This window comes from Neopelma chrysocephalum, unplaced genomic scaffold, assembly GCF_003984885.1.
Source record: "Neopelma chrysocephalum unplaced genomic scaffold, ASM398488v2 Primary Assembly neopelma1_22b, whole genome shotgun sequence".
NCBI lineage: Eukaryota > Metazoa > Chordata > Aves > Passeriformes > Pipridae > Neopelma > Neopelma chrysocephalum.
The window spans coordinates 19,261,817-19,285,567 of record NW_020897690.1 but is presented as its reverse complement, the minus strand read 5'-3'; the positions used below and the strand labels follow the sequence as shown (position 1 = coordinate 19,285,567).

At 40.1% G+C, this 23,751-nt stretch overlaps 1 protein-coding gene across 10 annotated transcripts in view; it reads left to right on the top strand.

Moving 5' to 3' along the window:
- The first annotated feature begins 605 nt into the window (after window positions 1–605).
- The window catches only part of CTNND2 (catenin delta 2), a 645,784-nt gene continuing 622,638 nt past the window's right edge, over window positions 606–23,751 (top strand). For all 10 annotated transcript variants that reach the window (XM_027681495.1, XM_027681470.1, XM_027681446.1 and 7 more), the window contains exon 1: window positions 606–716. In XM_027681495.1, coding sequence (XP_027537296.1) covers window positions 680–716 — 37 coding nt within the window. In that variant the 5' untranslated portion in view covers window positions 606–679. The remainder of the gene's footprint in view (window positions 717–23,751) is intronic.

Genomic DNA, 23,751 nt, shown 5'->3' with positions numbered 1-23,751 from the left:
ACTGGGGGAATAGGGGGGTGCGCGCCCCTCTGCGGCGACACTGAGGGGGACCCGGCCCGGCCCGGCCCTACCTCGGCCCCGCCCGGCACGGGCGGCGGCGCCTCATCGGGAGTGGGGCCGCCCGCCCGCCCCCCTCTCTCCCCCCAGCGCCGGCTGCTCGGCCGCGGCGGGCGCGCTCCTGCTGGGGAGGGGACGGGCAGGGAGGGGCGGAGGCAGGCGGGAGCGAGGGAGGCAGGGCGGGCGGGAGCGCGGCGGCGGCAGATGCTGCGGCGGCGGCTGTGTCTCCTTCGGCCACATCCCGCGGCCGGTGCGCCCGCCCGGCGCGCTGCGCTACGGCGCCGCCGCGCAGCCTGCCCCAGCCGCCGCCGCCGCAGCGGCCCCGCGCCTCGCCCCAGCGGCGGGGCGGTGGATGCCGAGCCCTCCTCGCCCCGGCAGCCAGCGGGCAGCTGTCCTGCGGCCGAGCCCCGCGGAGCCGGACCGGCGCGCTCGCGCGGACACGGGGACGCACGGTCGCACAGGGGCACACACGCACGCCCGGGGGGGGGGGAAGCGAAGAGGGCGCGCCGCGGGGCGGGGTCGGGCCCTTGGGGGGGAGCCGGGGGGCCGCGCCCCCCCCCCCCCCTTTCCCCCCTTTCATCCTTGCTTAACGGACTGAGGATTTGCTGTTGGGTTTTGGTATATGTTTGGGAGCAAGCACGCTGAATCGGCGCCGATCGGTGAGTACGGCAGGCACCGTAATGGTGCTTCCCCCCCCCCCTTCCTGCCTGCGTGATGTTTCTTTTTGGTGTGGGGTCCTGCGCTGCTCCCCTCGCCGAGGCAGCCGGGCTGGGTTGGGCTGCAAGGAGCAGTGTTTGTGCCTTCAGCCGAGAGGTAACAAAGTGCGTTATTTCCCCATGGTTCTTCCTCCCGCGCCTCCCCCCTCCATCGCTTTCCTCCCTTTCTTTCTACGTTAGTCGTTGCTTATGTAGGGCATCCGCGGCACGGTGTCTCCCGACGCCCTGCACTAATGTGCTCGTTACGGCAGTGAAGTCATGGGCCAGGGAGGAGGAGGAGGAAGAAGAAGAAGGAGCCCAGGGACCCGCGGGTGGGGGCAGCGCCCGGCCCTACGCGGAGCCCGGGCCCTGGGGCGGCTCCGAGCGGCGGCTGCTGCGCGGTTCTGTGTGTCTGTGCTGCATGTGTATGTGTATCTGTGTGTGTGTGCGGAGGGGTGTGTGGGGTGTGTGGGGTGTGTGTTCTTCCTTTGAAGCCACCGTCTGCGAAATCCTGCGCTCGAGGAGCGGGCGGAGGGAGTGGGGAGCGGAGCCGCGATGTGCGCTGTGATGTTTCGTTGATCTATATTTAATGGCTGAAAGGAGAGATGCTTTTCTTTCCTTTACCCTTACCTTACTCTTATTCTGGTGTGTAATGTGCTTGCATTGATCGGTCAAAGCGTAGCTTCAGCTGAATCAAGTCACCACAGAGGAAGGAGGTGCAGTGGCACAGGCAGTTCATGTAATACACAAATTCATCTGGCCAGGGATCTTGGAGAAAAATGAAAAAAAAAATCTAAAGAGGGATAATTTTAGAAACCATGTTAAATTTCCCCTGGAGGGATTGGAAGCACGAATACATGGGAGAGTGTAATACAGTATCTTGTACAGATACATTTTCTTATACTTTGGTAAAATGTGCTTTGTTTGGATTCAGGGTGTCATGGTTAACCCTGTGCATTACAGGAAAAAAATATCCAAAACTTGGGGAAATATTTAGAAATTAAGAGGTCCCTTTATCGAACACCCAGTTCTTAACTTTATTGGCTGCAGTAATTGATATTTTTACCCCTTAAAACATGTATGCCTTTTTATTGGCAATAACAAGGAAAGTAAAAACTTCACATTGCAGGTTTATTTTCAAAATCTGTATAGGTAGCCTGTATGTAAAGTGAAAACCGTGAGTCAGCCTGAGCTGTGGTTCGTAACAAACCTCTCCATAAGGTACGTCAAGACTTACGTACCTCAAGATAGAGAGGACAACCCAGAAATACATGGAGTTTATGTAAGTCTGTTGTGGCTTTTGCAAAATCAAGAGAGGAAAAAAAAATCTTTGTCATCCTGTATTTAAGGTTATATTCATCCTGTCTTAAAAAAATAAACTGATTATATAACTCATAGGCTGGGTTGATAATTTTCAGACAGCCTACTTAGTTGGTCAGTGTATAAACGACATGGCATGAAGGGGTTAAGGGCAGGTCTCCAGAGAAAGCTGCTGCGTATCCTACTAGTGGGCTCTGAGACTCAAGTGGCTTTAGGGCTTTTATGAGCCTATTTGCCTTTACACAGGTTATCTGGGGAGGAGCCCCAACCTTAAATCCAAACCACCTAGGAAGGCTGTGATATTTAAGCAAAACGTTATACGATGTTCAAATACCCTTGTAATACCGTTTCTGAGCCAAGTTGGTGAAGCCATCTCTCTTCAGTCTGTTAATGACTTGACCCTTTGGGAGCCTTGACTGACTATCAGTCTGTGTCCTGCAAAACTGCAGAGAACTTGTGATTGATCATTGACGTTAATGAGAAGTTGATTAATAGCTCAGGACTGGGTTGAATGTGATTATGTTAAATGTTGTAGTTCTGAAACAGGAGATCGCATCTTGATCACGTTGCTCAGAGATGGTTTTTGCAGTCTGTTATATAAGAGAGGCTTGGGAAAAAAAAGGGAGTTGCGGGCTGTGCTATGTATACGTACCAAAGAAAATACCCATCAAACCTGCTGGTAGGAAGCAAAGTATTTATTTCTGAATGCCACTTGTATGACTTTTTGTGGATTGCAAGAAAGATGGTTTTGGGAGAGAACTCCAGCTATAGTGCTCAAGTTCTGGCTGTCAGGTACCTTAATAGACGTTAAAGGCAATAAATAGCTCATTGGTGACACAAGTTTGTGACTTCTGCTGTGGGTTTTTTTAGATAATGATACTAAAAAAATTTCATCCTCACATAATGAACTCTGACAAGCAGCTGCACAAAATAGAAATAGTAGCAACTAAAAAAACCAAGATGTTTGCATAATTCTGATTTGCATAATTTACCTTTGCTGATGGATGGTATCAATTTAATGGCTGTGGTTCAGTGTTGAGTATTTGTTTCTTAAGACACGTGTAAAATCAACTTATACTACAAAGGAAGTACCAAAGTAGTTTATTTTAAGGGTTTTAAGAAATGCATTTTTAGGTAGGGCTGTAAATTGGCATTTAAATGGAGCAGCTAACAGAATCAGCAGAACTCATGAGTGTTAAATTTTGCACTAAATTTCAGATACACTTTCTATTTCATGGTTCAGTGTGATATGATTTTTAGAGCTGATCACTTGTGGAAATTCCAACATATCTTTGTTAGGATTTCAAACATATGTTTCTGTCCTAGAAATAACTGTTTTTGGAAGTATCAGCAAGATAAGGAAAATGCATTATTACAGTACTCTTCACTTAAATAAGGACCTGTGGTTTTGATGCTTGTTGATTGTGCTTGTAAGTCATGAAGAGTTTGAGATTAGAAGTTACAGCTGAGGTTTGACAAAAATTAAAATTATTGTATTTCCCTTTGAAGGTCTCAATAAGGATATTGCAGGATGAATTGTGGATGCTTATTTAACTGCACAATATTAAATGTAGTAGTATAGTTATTAATAACATACAAGTAAGCAATAAATTTTAATGGAGGCAGCATTTTTAAATATAGTGAATTTTTTTTTTAAGTGACAGAATGACTCTCAAATAGGACTAAACCACATTTGCTCTTAAAGAAGAGATTGTTTTTGTCATGACAAAAGATATTACACTATGGAAAATGTTATTTTTCTGACCTTTGTTTTTTATGGGTGCATGATGGGAAAAGTAATTTCTTTCATGTGAATAAGAAGTCTCCATGCAGGACAGTAGTGCAATCCTCTGCTCATGCACTCCAGAACCACATGACCCTTTGGGTAATGGCTCCTTTGTAGTTAGGCTCACTTGGAAAGAAGTCCGAATGTAGCATGGCACACTGAAACAATTTGTTCTATCCCTTTGGGATGTGCTAACTTTGTGTCACGAATGGGTTGTAAAAGCAGATTGCCTGACCAGATTCTCTGGCAATATACTGGACAAAATTTAAGTTCAATAATATTGAAAATGAAATATGGTAGCTGTTTGTATGTAAACCAATTGCCATGTGAATAGATATTATTTTTTCTTGTATTAACTGCCAGTTCAGTGTAAAACTGAGAAAAAGAGAAGCATCTCATTATCCATGAGAGCAAGTATTTAATATTGGTCTAAGTTGCTCTTGGCATGCTAACTTCTAGTGCATCCTACTGACTCTTAATCTGCCTATTCTACTTTACAAAATTCAGTTATACTAATAAGCAATAACTTCAAGACACATCAGCATGCAAGAGTATGTATTATCTTGTCTTTTTGGTCACTGCCTATTTTACTGAAGTTTGTAGAAAAAAAAGTAAACCCAGACCAGGCTTCTAATGAAACTCTAAAACTTTGTGCTTCCCAAAGCTGCCAAGAAGGTAATAACTTTCTAAAATTCATATATAAAATAACCATGTTTGATGTTGCATTTTATTATGGTTCATTGCATTGGTCATAATAATTCTACTGTATAAGAAACCATTATTTTCTACTTGTTTTAATTCATTTTAAGAAGCCACATATATGCAGAGTTTGAATAGTAACATCCAAAATCAAGAACGTCTGAGACTCAAAGGGGTTTTACATTCTCTAGGGGAAGATTTTGCCATTTCCCCTCCTATTTTTCCTATTTTTCCCTCTCCCGCTCCTTTTTTTATTTTGTTTCTGACAACTTTGCAATTGATTTCTTCATCTCCCAAAAATCTTCACAGTGCAGCAATTTCCTTTTGGTTGAGAAAATTACTTTTGGAAACTTGACAGTAAAACTTGAATTTGTCTGCTTAGTGTAACATAAATGTATTCTTTTTTTAAGCCGTGGCTACACTCTCCTGTTCTAACACAGTCAGTTGTTATTCAGCTAAGTAGCACCAAAATATCTCTTTAAGGTTGAATTTTTGAAGGGAGACAAATGAAATAAACAGCTAATGTAAACAGGTATTCTGATGAGATTCTTAATTGTTTTAAATCCACTGGATAAGACTTAGCTCTTACACACTCATTTATATTAATTTCTTTCACATTACTGAGATGTTTGGGAAAATAATTAGACATAAGTTGCAATGTCATGGTAGAAAATTACTGTACCTTTTAGCTCCACTAGGATTACTAAGGGTTGTAATCTGCATCCTGTAAAGGTATAACATGCCTTTCATCAGATCCAGCAAGCAGTTTGGAAGGGCGACTGGCAAGGAGCATCTCAATGGTAACTCAAGGCTCCAGACAATGAGTTTCAGAGTAGTTCCCGCTTCCCAAGGGAGTACTTCTACAATTTTTGAAGCTGGAAAGCAAAAAAGTATGCACTGAATGTTGAAAACAGAACATGTGAATCTTACAGTTATTCTTTACAGTTTTCCACCAAAATACTGAAATTCACGAGTGTGTGTATTTTTGGAATGCTAGCTGATCTAGAGATGTTTTTGTTGGTTTTGTTTGGGTGTTTTTAATATATACATTATTTTAGATTTATGTGAGCAAATTAACTTTTCTGAAGATGACATACATGAATCAAGTCCTTGCATCCTGGTATTTTGTCCTAATGTTGTAGTTCTGTGGTGTCCTAGTTACAGGGGCCGGGACCAGTTCACCACTATGTGGGTGTAACCAAAACTGTGTATTCTACACCCTCTATGTCATTTCTGATGGACTGTTAATAATGGATCATTTGCAACAGCTACCTAGGGCACAACTGACACCTCAGGCTACAAGCTGGGTGTTAAAGAAACCCTGGGAGGGGTGTTTCTTTGTCTTCACACTAGTAACTGTGATAACTCCCCTCAGGGGAGGCATTAGCGCCTTCACACCCAGCCTGAGGGGGCATCTCTGCTAGTGGGCCATACTGGAGTGGCATAATAGGCAGCTGCAACCACCTAGACCATCAAAGACTCCAAAAATATCCCATGACTCAGAGCTGAATCACCCATCGTGAAACTCCCTGCCCTGGGGGAGGTACTGGACATTCCCACTTGAACCTGAGCACATAAAATCTTGGAGTCTTGGGACTTCTGGTACCACTCATCAGATCCAGAGGAGGACCAGAATTTCACCAGGACTTGGACTGCCGCTCTCGACAAGACTGAGATCATTACTTCAACAGGACTGTGACCATCACCCAGACCAACAGGTTTTCCTTTCCTTTTACTTTGCACCCAGGGGGACCCTGGGGTGCTCAGCACAGGGGCCAACTAAACACTGTTCTGTTCTTGCTCAATGTGCTGGGTTGTATATTTGTTTTCTGAGGGTGAAAACCAGTTTTTCTCTGTATAATTGCATTTATTGTCATCTTTTTTTAGTAAATTGTAACTCTGACTTGTGATCTCTCTTGAATTGCGTTCATTTTTCCCGTGGGTTTACTTCTATAACCAGTGCAGCTGGGTATTAATCAGGTTTATTTGAAAGCAGGTTGTTGTTGTCCCAGTCAAATTTGCTTGTTCAAAAATAATTGTTCTTCTTGCCAAGAGGTTGACTGTTGCTTTACCTCTTTGGCATACGGGAAGGCAAAAGCCTTTTCATGCTCATTTTTTTCATGAAAAGTGTCATGGCATTACATATGGATGTTCATATTCAGGGAAAAGCAGAGTGAGAAGGCAGAAGGCTATGTCAGAGAATTGTTATGTAAGGAAACAGTAGCTTAAAGGTTTTCAGCAATGGAAATGGCTCAAGGTTAGACATGGAAATCCTGCCTGGACAAATCTTTTACTTGTTGTCCTGTATCCCAGAATCTTTAGAGTAATTGAGTTCTTTAAATAAGCAGATACCTGAAGACATTCCTAACACCATCACTTTCTCACATTTATTATGTCAACTAAACTTCAGGATATCTTTTGAATGTGCCTAATTTCTGAATGGCGTGATACTGTAATAAGTGAGATTCTACATGATCTAGAAGCTGTCGTCTCATAGAAAGTTGGAGTTGGGGCTGCTAAACAGTTTAGGTACTAAGTACAAAATGGTATATCTAGTGAATTCTTCCAAATCAAAAGTTTAGGTCAGTCTGTGAGCATTTTGACAAATTTTAACAATATGATTAGTCATATTTGATACTTTCTGAATATTTCTGATGAAGTATCTGTATTCTTGATCCCACATGATGGTAACCTGAACCTTCAGTTCAGTGCCTAACCTTGTCTGACCTAGTGTGCTTAGAAATGCAGTAACTAGAACAAAAAAAGATCTAGGTCTTTTAAAAAGTTTGTGTTTTAATGAAGGAAGTTGAAAATAATTGATGAATTGCATAATTCTTGCTGCAAATGGTTTTAAAGCTTGAGTTACAAGAATAATGTGATTTTATATGTGGATTTCCACTGCAGTGCTGATGTATGTCATCTGGTGGTACAGTGTGACAGTGCATCTCTTCTTTATAAGTGTCGAAAATATAGAGGGCATAATGCATTCTCAAAAATTTCATTACAAGTAAAGCAACAGAAGACAGTTGGCTTCTGTTTTCTTTATTTCTGTCATTTAACTGCATTACACTTACCCACAGAAGGATTTGGAGTAACAGGGTTGGAAGTTCTGCCCTGCTTAGGGGTCACCAGGTTAATTCCCAAATGCCTCACCTATGTCTATGTGATTTTCAGAAGGTAAAGTTTGGTCCATTCTGAGAAAATAGTGTTTGTCATCTGCCACAGACATCAAGGATTAAACCACTACACATACATTCATTTTATTGATGACTTACAGTGTTCTGTAGTTGAACGTGTAGGAGGTAGACAATACTAATTCCTCTTTTTCTGCCATATAAACATGATGGTCCCTTAAAGATTTTATAGGTTCTCTAGTAAGTATTTTTGGTTGAAAGTGTTTCTGACAAGATTGGCAGCTTATTCCACTTATTTTTTACTTCCGAATTCTATTGCCTTTACCAAGAACAAGTAAATTATTACACAAAACCTCAAGAGTCTTGGGGGACTCTGACTTAAATGTCTTCAAAGAAGAATGGACAGGTCGAGCTTAATTAGAAACATGCATGTCTAATCAAAGGGTAAATTTAGAATCAAGTTTTAAGAACTGGCATTAAAAGCAGAGTCATGATACCAAAAAAGTCTTTTTCATATGAATGGGAGCACTGAATAGAAGTCATAGTATATCTGTGAAGCCTAATGCACTATTCTGATAAGCGATTGTTTAATACCCTCAGGTAAATAGGCCTTCCCAATATGTGTCATTACATAGCTTTTTCAATAAGAACAAATTCCAAAGTATGCATTTCTGGTCAAATTATGGAAGTTCATTAGCCTCTGAGTGTTTCCACTGGGATCCTGTGCACTTAATTCTCGATGCTGACTCTTATAATGAGCACCCAAAGGATGGATAATACTCCTCATTTCAGAAAGGAACAAACATTTCTGTGTATCTTATGTAGCATAGATCTGTGCAGCAATTACTTAATGTGGATGAAATGGAAAGCTATGGTGCGAAACATAACCTTTACATCTCTTCTTTGCCTGTTTTGAGGTTGAGTTTTGATTAGTTGTCTTAAAGGTTCCCACTTTATAAATACATTTTAATTAAAAGTAGCAAAGATTAATCAGCTTTGTAATTCTTACTTTTCTATCCCTAAGTCTAGGAGGCACAGTTCTTGTTTAGGTCTTGCTGGTTTTGTTTGGGTATTTTTTTTGCCAAGCTAAAGAAATGTGAATTTTTGGTAGTGAGTAATAAATATTTCTTGTATTTCATGTGCATTACTATAACAATATTTGAACTGAGCAGAGGAGACATCTGTTTTTGACTGGTAAAAACAAAATTCCAGGCTTTGATCATATTTTATGCCTTCAGTTTAGCTTACACTGGATAAAAGTTTGCACAGATAAGTAAAGCAATTTTGTTTGATTCACAAAATAGGATTTTTTTTTTTCTTTTGTGAGCAAGTGCAAAACAAGCATTTGAGGAATATGCTATACCTGACAGTGCCAGCTAAGTGCTACATCAGTTTGACCTACTTTCAGGATTTTGGGAGATCTTGGATTTTCGAGATCTGGCATCTCTGTTTGACCTCCTGAACATGCTGGTGTCATTTCATTGGAAAGCCTACGGGGGTAAAGTCATTTAAAAGAACCTGATTTTCCTGTTTGTGTGTGAAATCCCTATATGTATTTACTGAAACCAGAGCTGCCCAGTAAGAGGGAGCAGGAGTTTCCTCTGCAACTGTGCTCTACCCACCAGAGTCCTCAGGCTGACATTGCTGATGGATCCCTCTGAGACTCAGCATGGTCTCCCCTAAAAATATCCAGTGAGGAGTTACTTGGCTTTTGATTAGTGGTGATGACAATATTTCAGGTCCCCAAATGACAGATTATTGGTGATCTATTGACAGAATAGACTTGGAGCAACAGTGTTTATCAAGGAATTAAACAGTCTGCAATATAAATGGCTTTTATGTGTTTGTGAGTTTTTTTTTTTTGTTTGTTCTGGTTTTGGTTTTTGTTTGTTTGGTTGGTTGGTTTTGATTGGGTTTGGTTTTTTGGGGGGTTGGGGTGGGGTTTTTTCACTGTACACAATGTCCAAAGCAGAGAAAGAGATCTGAGATACTGGTTACAGCAGACCAAAAAAAGGGTGGGTAGGAAGTTGAGGACAGGGAGACAGACTGGAAAGCACAATTGCTATATTGTAATCAATCTTTTAACATAGGTAGTTGATCCACTCTGATTTCTAGCAAATACTTTTGGAAATACATTTTTAGGAGTGTTTTATTTACAAAAGTGCATCAGTTCTAAGAGGACATCTTGCACAGATAAGCAATACACAATTTAAACATGTTTAAGAAATGCATGCATGCATATATTCTACTTGTATACTGTAAGCACGTATGGAATTAGTTGCACCTGTGTCAAATATTAAAATTCTTCTGTTGTATGTATGTTACATAACTTGCATATTAACCTCAAAAGCAATGTAATTTTGTATTCTCCCCCTGACAAAACTGAGTTGTACTCTTACTGAATTTGGTAACAGAAATCCAACTGATTCAATGGGAGACCTGTGTTTTACTAGACATACCTTAGCAAAAATATTTTTTTCTGTTTAGTTAGCCTTCTGTCACTTGACTCTTCAGTAATTCCATAAGATAATGTTTGTCATGAAATAGTTGTGATGGTTTTTTTTATGGTTGGTTGGGGCTTTTTGTTTTTGTTTTCTTTTTGTTTGGTTGGTTTTTAAAAAAGAAAATTACAGGTATTACAGTGTTATCATAAAACAGGCAGGACATCTACCTGTTAACTACTACATCTCAGTAGTAGCTAATATTTTTTGTACTGTTTGGTCAATATATGAGCTGTGGAGGGGAAGGGGGAAGGGTGGAGGAGTGAGAAAGAGAAGGAAAAAATCAGAATGCTGTTTTTTTTAGCTAAATTATCCTACTGACATATCCTTCCTGACCTGTAAAACAGTATAGTTCTGGAAGTATAAAGTTTGTTTACCTGATACTGTAGTGTGCTTGTCATCAAATGGGATTGCTCTCTAGGAAGTTGTATAGACCTCTAAAATAAGTAACTGAGTTTTTAAATTCACTTTTTCACAATGTATTTAGCATGCCCTCAGAAAAATTCCAGGATTATAAAAAAGAAGCAGGGACTCTCGATTTTTGAAGGGCTTAATATTCTTATAATAACATTTAAATATCTATGTTTTTCAAATACTTTTCTAATAAATCTTTATTTAAATATAGTCTTTTGATTCTATTTGGATTTAATAACTACATAGTATTAGCAGGTGGCCAAAAATAAGATTTTTGTCATGTTTTGTTTAGGAGTAACTAATTTGTATGTACTATGTCATATATTTTTGCTTAACAAAAGAGAATGAGTAGTTGGTATGAAAAAGATGAGTTGGCCAGGAGGAGTGGGACAAATGGAAAAGTGATGCTGTCTTGAAATGCAGGTATATAGCTGTCCTTCAGACATAAACTTTGTGTCTATAAGCTGGTATTGTGAAATAAATCACAAGTCTTTAACCCTTTCCTGTCAGCTACTGTAAGCTGCACGTTTAAGGGAATGGGTACAAAAATAAAATTATTTTAGCTATCCTCAAACTCCACTGAAGTAGTAGCAGATTTATTGCAGTGATGCTGCCTCCTTTAGCTGATCTGAAACCAAACACATCTGAACTTATACCCTTCCAACAGGCAAGGTTCTCCATGAATTATACAGGCAAGCTGAGGTGCTGTCACTACCACTTACTGCCAAGGCTGATTTTCCTTCTGAATGGAACCACTGACTGACATTTCTACCTTTATGTATGTTCCCCCACCTTGATACAGAACCTGAAGTGTCTGTCTCTCTTATACCATCTACTTAATGTGGTTCTGCCATAACTGTTATTAAGTACTGTAGTCTTGTTATTTCACTGTAAGGAAACAAATATTTTTTCCTTAAAAAAAAGTGAAGAACTTCTTCTAACCTGAGTTTCACGTGGCTACCAGACTTCCTAACAAAATGATGGGAAATTTACAAATTTCAAATTCTCTCTTGTTTTTATTTTACAACTTTTATTTGAATAGCAATATTCCACATATTAATATATGTTCATTCAAGAAACATACAGAAGAATGGGTATTCCCAAATGTGTTCTTAGCATCCAAAGCTTGCACTTCTATCCTTAGTCTGTAAAAGGAAAGGGTTAGAGACTTGTGATTGTATCTAAACCTGGTATTGTAAAATCAAAGTGTATTTCAGAGGCACAGCTCTACATCTGCATTTTACAGGAACAGTTGAAGAAAGGAAGGCCAGTAAAAAGCTTTTTCTTCTTTGCACATGAATCACTCTAGAGCTTCTTAAAAAAGGTGGCTTAACTTGCTGAATGAATTTATAGAACATTGTGTGATGTTTCTGATGTTTTAATCTTCACATTTTTCATACATGTCTAGAAGAGAAGAATAAAAAGGGACTTGCAATTTGTAAGCATTTATGCACCCAAAACTTTTGAAGATATATGCAGAGTTTTTAATAATATCTAAATATGACATTTAAATATTACCCAAAACATAACAGACATAAAACAGTATATATCTCTTCATTGTTTATTTCTGTCAGGCAGCCTTCCTCTTTTGTAAAGACTTTTTATTCAGTTGTCTTGAAGCAGTCATTAATGGCTTAAATAAAATATCATGGAAATTGCAGTGGCCTTGTGAATTCTGTTCTTGCTTTTTTTTTTTTTTTAGTTATTTTAAACAGCTGGGATCTCTCTTTGTCTCTGACAGAATGCAAGTGGTATCGCTTGTTAACAGTGTGCATGTGTTGTATATTGCATCCCTCTACAGTATATGAGACTACTTTATAGCTGTAATAATTTTATGGTGCAAAAGGTGTTTTCAAGGGACTGAAGCTGCTGCCTCTAGCTGTAGGCTAGCACATAGGGGAAGCCTCATGAAACTCTTCAGCTGACCTGTTTGCAGCTGTTGTTTCAAATTTCCTACTGTTCTACTCACATGAAATCAAACTGTTTAAGTGGAAATCAAAGTGTTTAAGTGGAAGGGTATTTGCTGCTTATTGTTACTGAATTTCAGTAGGCTAATTTTGTTATGGAACTAGACCTAAGTTACAACAGGACCTTGAAGGTAGTTGTAAATATCCCAGTGTTTCCCACATTGAAATACAGAGTGAGCTCAACACCTCTGAGTTGATCTGTGACCCTTTACAAGCAGTAGTAAACAGAACCATAGTCTGGACTGTGCTGCATCAGTCTGCCTGTGGGTGGTGTATAACCAATTCCCTCCCAATGCACGTTTAGAAAATTGCGTGCAGTAGATTCATTAACTGTACCATGTATGAAAGACCATATGCAAGAATGCAGATGGAGGAACAGACTGGAATCATCTAAGCAATCAAACATAGCGGTGGCTCTTTATTTTGTACTACATCAGTGTTTTGACAACTGTACTTAGATCACAACCCTGTTGAACCTGTGCGGTCCAAAACATACTCACAGATGGTCTTTGTGCTGAAAAGTTCAAAAACCTAGCTAACAGAACTGCTGAAGGAAAAACAAGTCGAGAGGTTTAGAACGGGTCAGGAACAAGCATGAAAATAGGATCATGGTTGCTTATGTACTCTGTCTCCTAGAACATATAGCCCTTTCCGTGTTGCTTAAGCAAATACCTGTCTCTTGTTACACTGCTCTCAGTGCATGGGTGTCATAAAACTTAACTTTTCTTTGACCACATCCAACATTTTCCAAAGTTGTTAACAACGTTTTATGTGATTTGTTTGTTTTTTTTCCAAAATAGGAAAAGTCATTACTGAGCTTCTGACACATCTTTAAGAAAATGAAAACAAATAAAAAGACAGTAATTTGAAGGAGTCTAAAGGGGGGTGGGGTAAACTGTACTGGCTCCTTTCTCTCTGAGAATTTTAAAGAGGAAAATCAGAACTTGCTTTGGCAAGAATAATGGAGTTGTACAAAGCATCAGTGAATACTCTGCTGCTGGTCTCTTACTGCACCATTAATACTACAGTGTTAATATAGAGTGTGTGAGGAACGTTATTAAACCCATTTATAAGCAAGAGAGTGTTGCTGTTGTTTCATCATGTACCAAGAGAGGAAAGACAACTTCTGTTCCAGCCTTGTTGTGGTACCAATGCCCTTTCAATTCTTTTTTGTTTCAAGCAAAAAGAAACAGTCTCAGTGCAGGACGATGAGGGACAAATGTTTGAAGTTCCTATATCCATAGGTTTTCTTCTTAAAACAAGCGTCAAGTTGGTGTTGAAGTAACTAAAGATTCTTTCAGCAAAATAGTTAGTATAGGTGAGCCCTAGAATGTTAGGACAATCTCTCAGCAAATTTTTCTCGCTTTCACAAAACATTAGTACTATTCTAATATCTGTTTGTCTAAAAATATCTCAAAGCTTTTAAGCTGATTTCTCACAAGTGGTCTTTTCTGACATAGTTTTTCTTGACATTCATTTTTTAAGGAGAAATAAACAAACAAAAAACAAAAGAAACAAAAAGGAAACAGAAGGAGAAGGGGCCATGGTGGCCAAGAACCCTAGGCTTTGGCTTGGTGGGTCAGAAGGTAACTGTAGACTTGTCTTTGCACTTGGTTTATTAGGCAAAAGTTTCCTTTATCACTTCATGTGTTTAAAGTAAAGTAAAATAGCTCAACAAATATAGGTGTCAAGAATGTATAATTTTTTGGACATGTTATAGATTGTGTTTATTATCCTGGAATGATGTACAGGTAGCAATATAATACACTATCAAAACCATAATTAATGCATGTCATGGTTTGAGATTGGCCCCCCCTCAAGAAGAGGGGGACTCAGAGGTGATTGGGTGCCAGAGCAGTGTTCCCTGAAGAGCCAATCACCACTCATGTTGTTCGCTTCTGCTCAAAAGTCATATATTCACAGCACCGGAAGTGGTTGGCAAGTTCTGTGTAGGCAAGAGTTCTGCTGTTGGTGTCTGCTGCGTGTAGGTGTGGAAGGCCAGGGGGTGGCTGGGCTCCCTCTCTCTCCCCTCCGGGGGGAGAGGGGAGCCCTGCGGCCCCCCCAGCTCTGCCTAGCCCAGAGCAGAGTTAGAGGCAGCATTTTGAGTGTGTGCAGTGAGGGAAGAGACTCACGGCACCTCCTGAACCTGACTTGAGGTAAGAGAAGAGAGCCAGGCTTTTGCAGCCAAGCCTCTTCCCCCTCCTTTTCTACAACTAAGCTGTGGAGGGGGGCTTTTTTCTTTCCCTCCGCTGGAAAGTGGAGGAGAGGCTCAACATTGAAGCTGAGCCAAGTGGACGGGCTGTGGAGGTAGGCCCGGCGCTCGGGAGAAAGAGTCCCAAGCGAAATTGGAGACGGACCCCGCCCAGAGAGAGGGAGAAGGGGCCCGGAGGATGTCTCTGCCACGCAGGACAACCGAAAACCTGAGGAGAAATCCACATGCCAGGACGTGGACACTTGATGAGCCGAACCACACTGCAGCAGCCTACGAACCAAGGTATGAGAGAGAGAGAGATCACACAGCAGCAGGAGAGCAAGGACTCAAAGCTATCTTCTCGGACTTCAGGAGGAGGAGAGACTGCAACAAACAACTGGAACTTGGTGAGGGGGAGCGTTCAGGCCCAGAACACTCCCACAGAGGGACTGGTTACTTTCCAGCCTTGAAAAGGCTCTTTCCTGGACTAAACTTAAAGGAGGGGCTTGAAAGGACTGATTGATAGAGATGTAATATATATATATAGTTGTCTTTAGCTTGTATAGTATTTATTTGTGTAAATAAATGTATATACTTCCCCTTCCCCTATAGAAGCCTCTGGCCTGAAAGTTTCTCTTCAGTAGTGTTGGGATAATTGTGGGAGGGGGTGGAGAAGCCTGAAAATTGGATTTTTAGATTTCTAACGTGGCTCAAACTGCCACATGTAATACTAATTTGAAAAAGAAAATTTGTTAAACATAACAAATTCTATGAAGCATTAGTTATAGCTTTTGTAGCTTCTGCTCTTTCACTTAAAATAATAATTAAAGAAGTTTTGTGGAGCAAATTTAATTTAATTCATTGGAGAAATCTAATTTGCACAACTCTGATCCATTCATATACTTGTAGTCAGCCTTGATAGTATGTTCTACTGAAATTCACAGTGAATTTTAGAACATCTGCCTTCTAATTATTCTAAATATCACTATCCTAAAAGCATGTATACAAGAAGATGTTTTTATACATTTCTGTTCTAGAAGGTGCTCAAAACATGTCTTGGTTTTTCTTATCCATTGTTCCTCTAGGTTGTTAGATTACAATCAGAAAAGATTGTGGAGTTAAAAAACCACTTATGCTTGAAAAGGGTAGATACAAGGGTATTTCCTACAGATATAATTGAAGAGAAAATTCAGTTTAAAATCCTTACTTTCTAGGAGATAAGTTTGTTTACCAGTATGTGTGAATACAGCAGAGTACATTGTCTCCTTTATCCACGTTATAGGTAATTTTTTATGTACGAATGATGGTTAGACTTTGAATCTTTGTTTATTTTTCTTCTTCCAATAGACTATTCCACAATTTAGTACCCTTCCCTGACATCGCTCAGTCTCCTCTCACAAGCTTTGCTCTAGACTTTATTACCAGTGTTTTCAGGTACTAGCTAGCTTGTTTTGGATGCTGCTTTTTTGCTGAGTTAGGGTACAGACTCTTGTTAGTAGCAGAGAACCTGATCTCACTCCTCATCGCTGTGGTAACATGAATTTCTATGGCATCACTTTGTCAGTCTCTGACTGTCAAGCAGGATAGTTCTGGTGTGGATGGTTCTGTTATACAGGCAAGAACATATCTGATCAAGTGCTAATAAAAGCTGATTTGGGCTTCAGAATTATCTTCTAGACAACAGTTTATTTGCTCACTGAGGTGTGGAGAAGTTTATACTGATCCTGGCATCTGCCCATCATCTGCATTAAAAATTCTACTTACGTTCTAGTTATAGGAGATTTAAAGTCTCTAATAATTGTCTTTGAAAGGTCATGGTGATCAAGGGAGATTGCTGACGACTGGAGGAAAGTGGACATAATTTCTGCCTTCAAGAAGGATGGTCTGGGTAACTACAGGCAAGTCAGCCTCACCTCAGTCCTTAGGAAAATGGTGAAGCAAATCCTCCTGGAAACACTTTCCCTATAGATGAGGGACAGAAAAGTTATTGGGAGTAGTCTTAATTGATTTATGAAGGAAAAGACAGACTTTACCAGCCTGATAGCCTTCTATGGTGAGATATGATGACCACGTTCGGTAAAGGAAGAGCAACGAGTGTCATTTATTATGACTTTATGGGACACTTTTGACAGTCTCCCATAAGCTACTCATAGACAAGCTCTTAAAGTATGTATGAGATAAATGAACAGTGACATGGGCTGAGAACTGTTGGAACTGATGGGCTCAAGGGTTGTCATCAGCAACGCGAAATCCAGCTGGAGGCCAGGCAGTAACCACGTACCTCAGGGATTGCTGAGGTCCCCTGTATTATTGAACATCTTCATTCCTGATCTCAGTATTGGAACACTGATTTACACTCAGTAGGTTTGCAGATGATACAAATCTTGGAGGAGTGGCTGATAGACCAAAGGATTGTGCTGCCATTCAGAAACAAGTTACCAGGTTGGAGAAAAGAGCTGACAGGAACATTGTGAAGTTCAAAATGCCAAGTTTTGCACCTGAGTTGGTTGCACCTCTTGCACTAGTATATGCTGGAGCCAACAGAGTGGAAAGCTGCTTTGCAGAGAAGGATCTGAAGTTCCTGGTGGACAAGCTGAGCATGAGGCAGCAGTGTGTTCTCATGGCAGAGAAGTCCCAACAGCTTCCTGGGCTGCAGAGGAAAGTGACTCTTCCATTCTATGCAGTACTGATGAAGCCACCTCTGGACAACTGTGCACAGTTCTGCATTTCTAGATAATTCACAGCCGTTCTTTGACTTATGTTTTGACATCTGCATTGTCTCAAAGAAATTCTGATATTAGTGGACTACACTATCAGTTTAACTGTTACTTAATATTGAACAAGGAACAAGGCTTTAAACTGCGAATGGAAGCTGTTTGGGACTAAGGAGGAGCCTTGGGTGTGGGCCTGGTGTGTTTCCACTGGCTTTTAACACAGTAGACAACTGGTTTATGGGAGTCTGTGTGTGGTCTTCAGATCGTACATTGAATGTGGTGGTCATCCCAAGAATGCTTGTGTTAGTTACTGTGGCTTTTCCAGCATGAAGAAGTCTCTTGCCAGGCAGATGCAGAGAGATGCTGCCTGAAAACTTAGACATCGCAAGATGTAAAGGAGCTTTGCATGATTTCTAGTACTGCCCAAACGCCTGCCGTAAGGGTGTCTGTGCAGCACTATTCAGCTTTGCCTGAGACTGCCTCTTCTACATGCAAGAGCTAGTCTCCCAAAATTCAGAATTCACAGTAGTTAGAGCTGGATCCCTGAGGAGCCATCATCAGGATATTTCAAGAGTCTCATTACAGTTTTCTCTGAAGCAGATGCTGTATGATTTTGTTAGCAATTGGTCTTCATTTCATTTCACCAGTCACTGATACAGAAGTCTAATTCAAATAAAGTGATGCGTATGTCTCAAATTAGTCTGCTCCTGGAACTGGAGAAGTATATGTACAGAATCACAGAATATGCTGCATTGGAAGGGACCCATCAGGATCACTGAGTCCATCACCTGGCCCTGTCCAGGACTCCCCAAGAATCACACCATGTGCCTGAGAGCACTGACTAAACACTTCTTAGACAGGTTTTGTGCTGTGACTGCTTCCCTGGGGAGCCTGTTCCAGTGTCCAACCACCTTTGGAGTGAAGAACATTTTTCTACTATGCAACTTAAACCTCCTGTGATTCAGCTTCATGCCATTTCCTCTAGTCACTGGTCCAGAGAGAGAAGAGATCAATGCCTGCCCCTCTTCTTCCCCTCATGAGGATGTTGAGGACTGCAATGAGGTCTCCCCTGTCTCCTCCAGCCTGAACAGACCAAGTGACCTCAGCTGCTCCTCAGTATGGCTTCCCTTCCAGACCCTTCACCATCCTCATGGCCCTCCTTTGGACTCTCTCTAACAGCTTAGTCTCTTTCCTATATTGCAGTGCTCAAAACTGCACACAATATTCAAGGTAAGGCAGCCCCAGTGCAGAGCAGAGCAGGACAATCCCCTCCCGTGACTGGCTGGCGATGCTTTGCCTGATGCCCCCCGCCAGGACACAGTTAGCCCTCCTGGCTGCCAGGGCACTGCTGACTCATATTCAGCTTGGCTTTGACCAGGATCCTCAGGTTCTTTCCACAGTTCTGCTCTCCAGTCTCTTGTTCCCTAGCCTATACACAGAACCAGGGTTGTCCCATCCCAGGTGCAGAATCTGGTACTTTTCCTTGTTAAACTTCATATGGTTGGTGATTGCCCATCTCCTTGATTTGTTGAGATCCCTCTGCAGGGCCTCTCTTCCCTCAAGGAAGTCAACATTTCATCCCAATTTAGTGTTGTCAGCAATCTTACTTAGTATTCCATTGAGTCCTGGGTCCAAGGCATTAATGAAGATGTTGAAGAGAACTGGGCCAAGGATATAACATCTCTCCTTTTTTCTGTTGCTTCTGGGATATCCTGGACACTCTGATCTGTGTTTTTCATTTTTATTTTTATTTGCTTTTTTAAGAAAACGAAGGCAAGATGTTTGCAGCAAAAGACCAGTGGTCTCTGTGTTGGAAAGCTGTGGATTAATGGCTTACAATTTCAAACTATTTAAAAATAAACACTTCACTGTTGGAATTTACATTTCTGACATAATTGATGATAGGAAATGCCTCTCTAATATTCAGATTGCAGAATGTTTTTTCTTTTTTTTTTCTTTAATAATGAAGCATCTGAAATGAACTATTGCTTTCTGCTTTATTTTGAGGAAGTTGTGTAAGTTTGCTTGAAATACCCTGTATTTTTAGACCTGGAGTGATGATAGCAGAAAATGAATGCTTCATTTTTGAGCACATTTGTGTTGGACCTGAAGAGCTTGATCTACTGAGATCTGCACAGGTAGTTCCTCATTATACAGTATAAGAATTGACATCCTAACACCAACTAGATCAAAATGTCAGAAGGCAGTTCTGTAATAGAAAGTCCTTTTCCCCTCTTATTTTGTATGGACAGGGTTTTGTGGGAAGGGAGAAATGTCTGGACAAATGATGGCAAATTCGATGACTAAACTGAACATGAACAAAATTTAATTTCCACTTTATGAAAATGTATCCATGTGACAGTAAAGGTTTGGAATATTATTTTACAGTGTTGCATAGATGGGTGATCTATTATTTTGCTAGCTATCTTCAGGTTTGCTTTATTTTCTCGTGAACTAAGTGAAACATTAAATTTTATAAAGCTATAGGTGTGTGGTGATTCCCTGTCTTTTAACAGTGGAGTATTAATTTGTGATCTGTTTTTCTAGTTGTTCCTACAGACCCAGAAGTCCTGGGCTAATGGAATGTGATGAGAAATCTCATGGGATCTCTTTGATCGCAAAGAATGAAACCAGAATTGGTTCACTAATGTATTAACTTTGCATTCTTGCTTAAGCCTTTTTGTAATGGTCTGCACTGGTTACAGGTTTGAGTTTTGAGTCATAAGCTCTTCCAAATTTTATGATAATTTTAAGTATCTATCTTCTGAGTTGTTTCTCTGTGGGAGCAAAATCTCTAGAGGGTGTCAAAAACTGTTTTTGGTTAAAGAAGCTGTTGGGTCCTGTGCTACTAATGTCAGAAGTGGAGAAGTGCAGGTCAAAGATCAGGCCCTGAAAGCTCTTCCTGCTTCCAGTACTGCAGCTACCTTAAAAGTGGTCGTAGACAGTAAGGATGTATGCCTATATCAAAGCTGGAGTTATCAACACAGATTAAAAATTAAGGAAGAAGTTTCTAAGGCTTTTTGTAGGGATTTGGAAGCTTCTGATATAAGATTGTTTAGGGGATTTGTATATGACCTAGGACCATTGCCCCCACACCTCTAGGTATGGAAAATCTTTGTATTCTGATCAAAACAGTCAAATCCTGTTCATAACTACTGTCAAAATTCTGTTGACATAAGTGGGACCCATTACATGAGTGAAAGCAGTGGAATTTGCCACAAATTATATTGTCTCCTAAGGAATATGATGGTTTATATGTTTTAACAGAATTTATGGTTCATGATGAAGACCAGTATTTAGTCTACAAGAATTGTACTGCATATAAATTAATTACATGACCTGCCTAAAGAGGACCTTAAGAACATTGCAGGCTTAAAAGCCTGAAAAAAATTTCTCTTAAAAAAAAGGTAGTATATTCTTAACTGGAGATGCTCCTTTTGAATGGAGTGCTGAGGAAACATGCTGAAAATGGTCAGAGAAGACTAGTTGAAGAAAAAAGGTTGTCCCAGTAAAACCTCTACTTGTTAGAATGGCAAGGTTAATGGGTGCAATTAACAACATCAGTTGGTTTTAAGAAAAAGTTTTATGAAGCTAGTCATGTGAGTACAAAGAAAATCTGATGTCATTTCTAGGAAAGAGCAGAACTTGGGGATTTAGAAAAAGGGAGGAGGGATGAGTCTGTCCCAAACAAAATCACATGTTATGGATTGGATTAAAAATTGGGTGAATAATCTCAAAAAAAAATAGTTTAAGGATCCTTGTTTTTTCAGTGCAATCAGCTGAGATGCTGCAGGTGTATTGAGAAGGGTCTTACTGGAGTGAATCATGATCTAGAAAACACCTGCAGAAGATGATAAATAAGCTCAAGCTGTCTTCCTTTGCCAGATGAAGCAGATGGATTGCATATTTGTAGCACCTCACAGGAAAGTGGTTTCAGTTGGAGGGCTTTTTAATTTTGTAGCAAATAAAACAATAGGAATTGGAGGCTAATATTGAACAAATTGATTTTAGAAATGAGTTTAGACTTTTAATAGTGGTTGTAGTGCATAATGAAAATAAAACTGTCAAATTACAGTAGTCCTAATGTATTTGTAGCTTATTCTTCTTCAAACTTGTTACTTAAGAAATAAAGGTCACTTCCTAAGATTGCAGTAAAAACTACATACAACCTTTATAAAACCCAGCTCTTATAGACTACTAGGTATCTTTTGGTTTTTAACAACCTAGGCACCTACAAGTTCAGCTTGCAGTCTTGGGTTTTAAGGTTTTTCTTTTCCAGGCCTTGATGTAGTATATAGTATACCACTAGTTTTTTAGTTCTTGAGGATAGAGAACTATATTTAGGGTAATTTGTGTCAATTTTGACTCTCAGAAATTGTCAGTAGATTTATTAGCAATAGAAAGTGATAGCTCTCTCTTTCTCATGCATTTTTGCCATGTCAGTCTACTGCTACATCTCTAAATCCTAGCATGTATCCTGGTGTATATCCTTGCATTCTACTCTTGGTAGTGCTGATTAATATGTAATATTTTTTATCTACCTTCTAGTCCATTTCCCAGTGTTTACATCCAGCTATGATTATTTTGTTGCTTGTTAAGTGTGAGTCTTGTTACTTTTGTAGGCATTTAGTAAAATTTCAGTGGTTAGAAAGGTTTGTTGGGGAGTTATAATACCCTTTATAAATAATGGAGAGTTTGTGAAACAAGGTAATTTTGTAACTTATTGCATTTTATTGCTTCCTAAAAAAAAGGAAACATGTTGGTCCTTTGATTGCCTGTGCCCGGCTCATTCCAAGACAACATGCATCAATCTGTTAAATCCTGGTTTCCCTCAAAATATAATGTCAATTTGTGATTATATTTTCTCTGAAGAGTGATGACCAATGTAATCTAAGCACCTTTAAATGATTTAAAAATGATTTGTTATATGAAGATATGTCATTTAGAACAAGGTAACTCTGGTAAGAGTTTAGTGACCAAAATTGTCACTTTTTTTCTTTGTTTTTAATCCATTACACTTATAAATAGAAATGAATCAGATAAAATGAGGCTTCAGTATTTTTTTCCCTCAATTATAGTAGTAACAGCTCTTTAGTGAAACAGGAGTTCAGAAATAGAGCATCTCATAACTAATTGAGAGAGAAATGCACGTGCAAGTAGAAAATGATTCTTGTGCTTATTTTTATGCTCAATGTTTCAACAGCTGCATATCTCAATTATGTGTGGCTAATTAGAAGCCTGGCTTAAAGGCAGTACTGCTCTGGGGTTTGAAAAAGTACATTGGGCTATTTATCACAAGAATGAAGTTCTGAGTCTATTTTCACTCTGGACTACCTCTTCTATGCTGAAAACCTTGTTTTGGTGTGTGAGTGCTCCTTATTTGCCTGGAGAGATGAGGCACTGCCTTCAGTTGTATTTTGGTTACTCAAGTGCTCTTTATTCATAGGACCCTTTTTTTCAGAGGATGCTAACATGGCCCTGTAATCACTCTATTTGGATTGTCAGCCTGTTGGCCTCTTAAAATCCACAGATAAAGATTGGTGGCTTTTTTTTTTTTTAATGGCATTAATATTTGTTTCAGGGAATGATGATCGTGGTCTCCTGCTGGGTCCAGGCCCAGGTGAAGTCTCAAAGTCTTATGTAATTACCACTGTTTACTGGTGGACCTTGAGCAGCTACCTGCTAGTCAATAAGTCAAACTCTTGGTCTTCCTGTTGCCTCTTGCACTATTCTCTGAGGGCTTTGGCTAATGCATCAAAGCTACTCTTAAGCAGTGGATAAATCACAAAGTCGTTTAAATGGTGTTTAGCTTTCCTTGAGCTAGTTTGGGCTTTTTCAAGAGAGATGTGGGTTTTATACTGCTGTTGGGCTCTGTGGTCTGAATGAGTTGAGTCTTTGGAGAGCTGCAAGGACCAGCTTTACACCATGGTCTGGGTCTAGAACTGTCACTCTTAAGTGGGGGGTGGAACTGCTGTGTTGAAGATAAGGCTTTCAGAAAGGGGAACTGAAGATGCTTTCTCGATTTATATAAATCATGCTTGAAGGAGCAATTGCAATGTCAGGTGAAATAAAAGAGCATTATGTAAGGGGTCTTGAAAAATCCCCAAGCTGAAGTAATCAGGACAAGATTCAGTCCAGTTTGCTGACAGTTTGCTTTCTGCACCCTTCCTTATGGTAAATCTATTAAATTTCACTCTGACTTTAATAGAAGAGGTAGTGGACTTAGTGATTAACTGCTAATGTGATAGTACTGGCTTTACTTCAGAGTGAAAC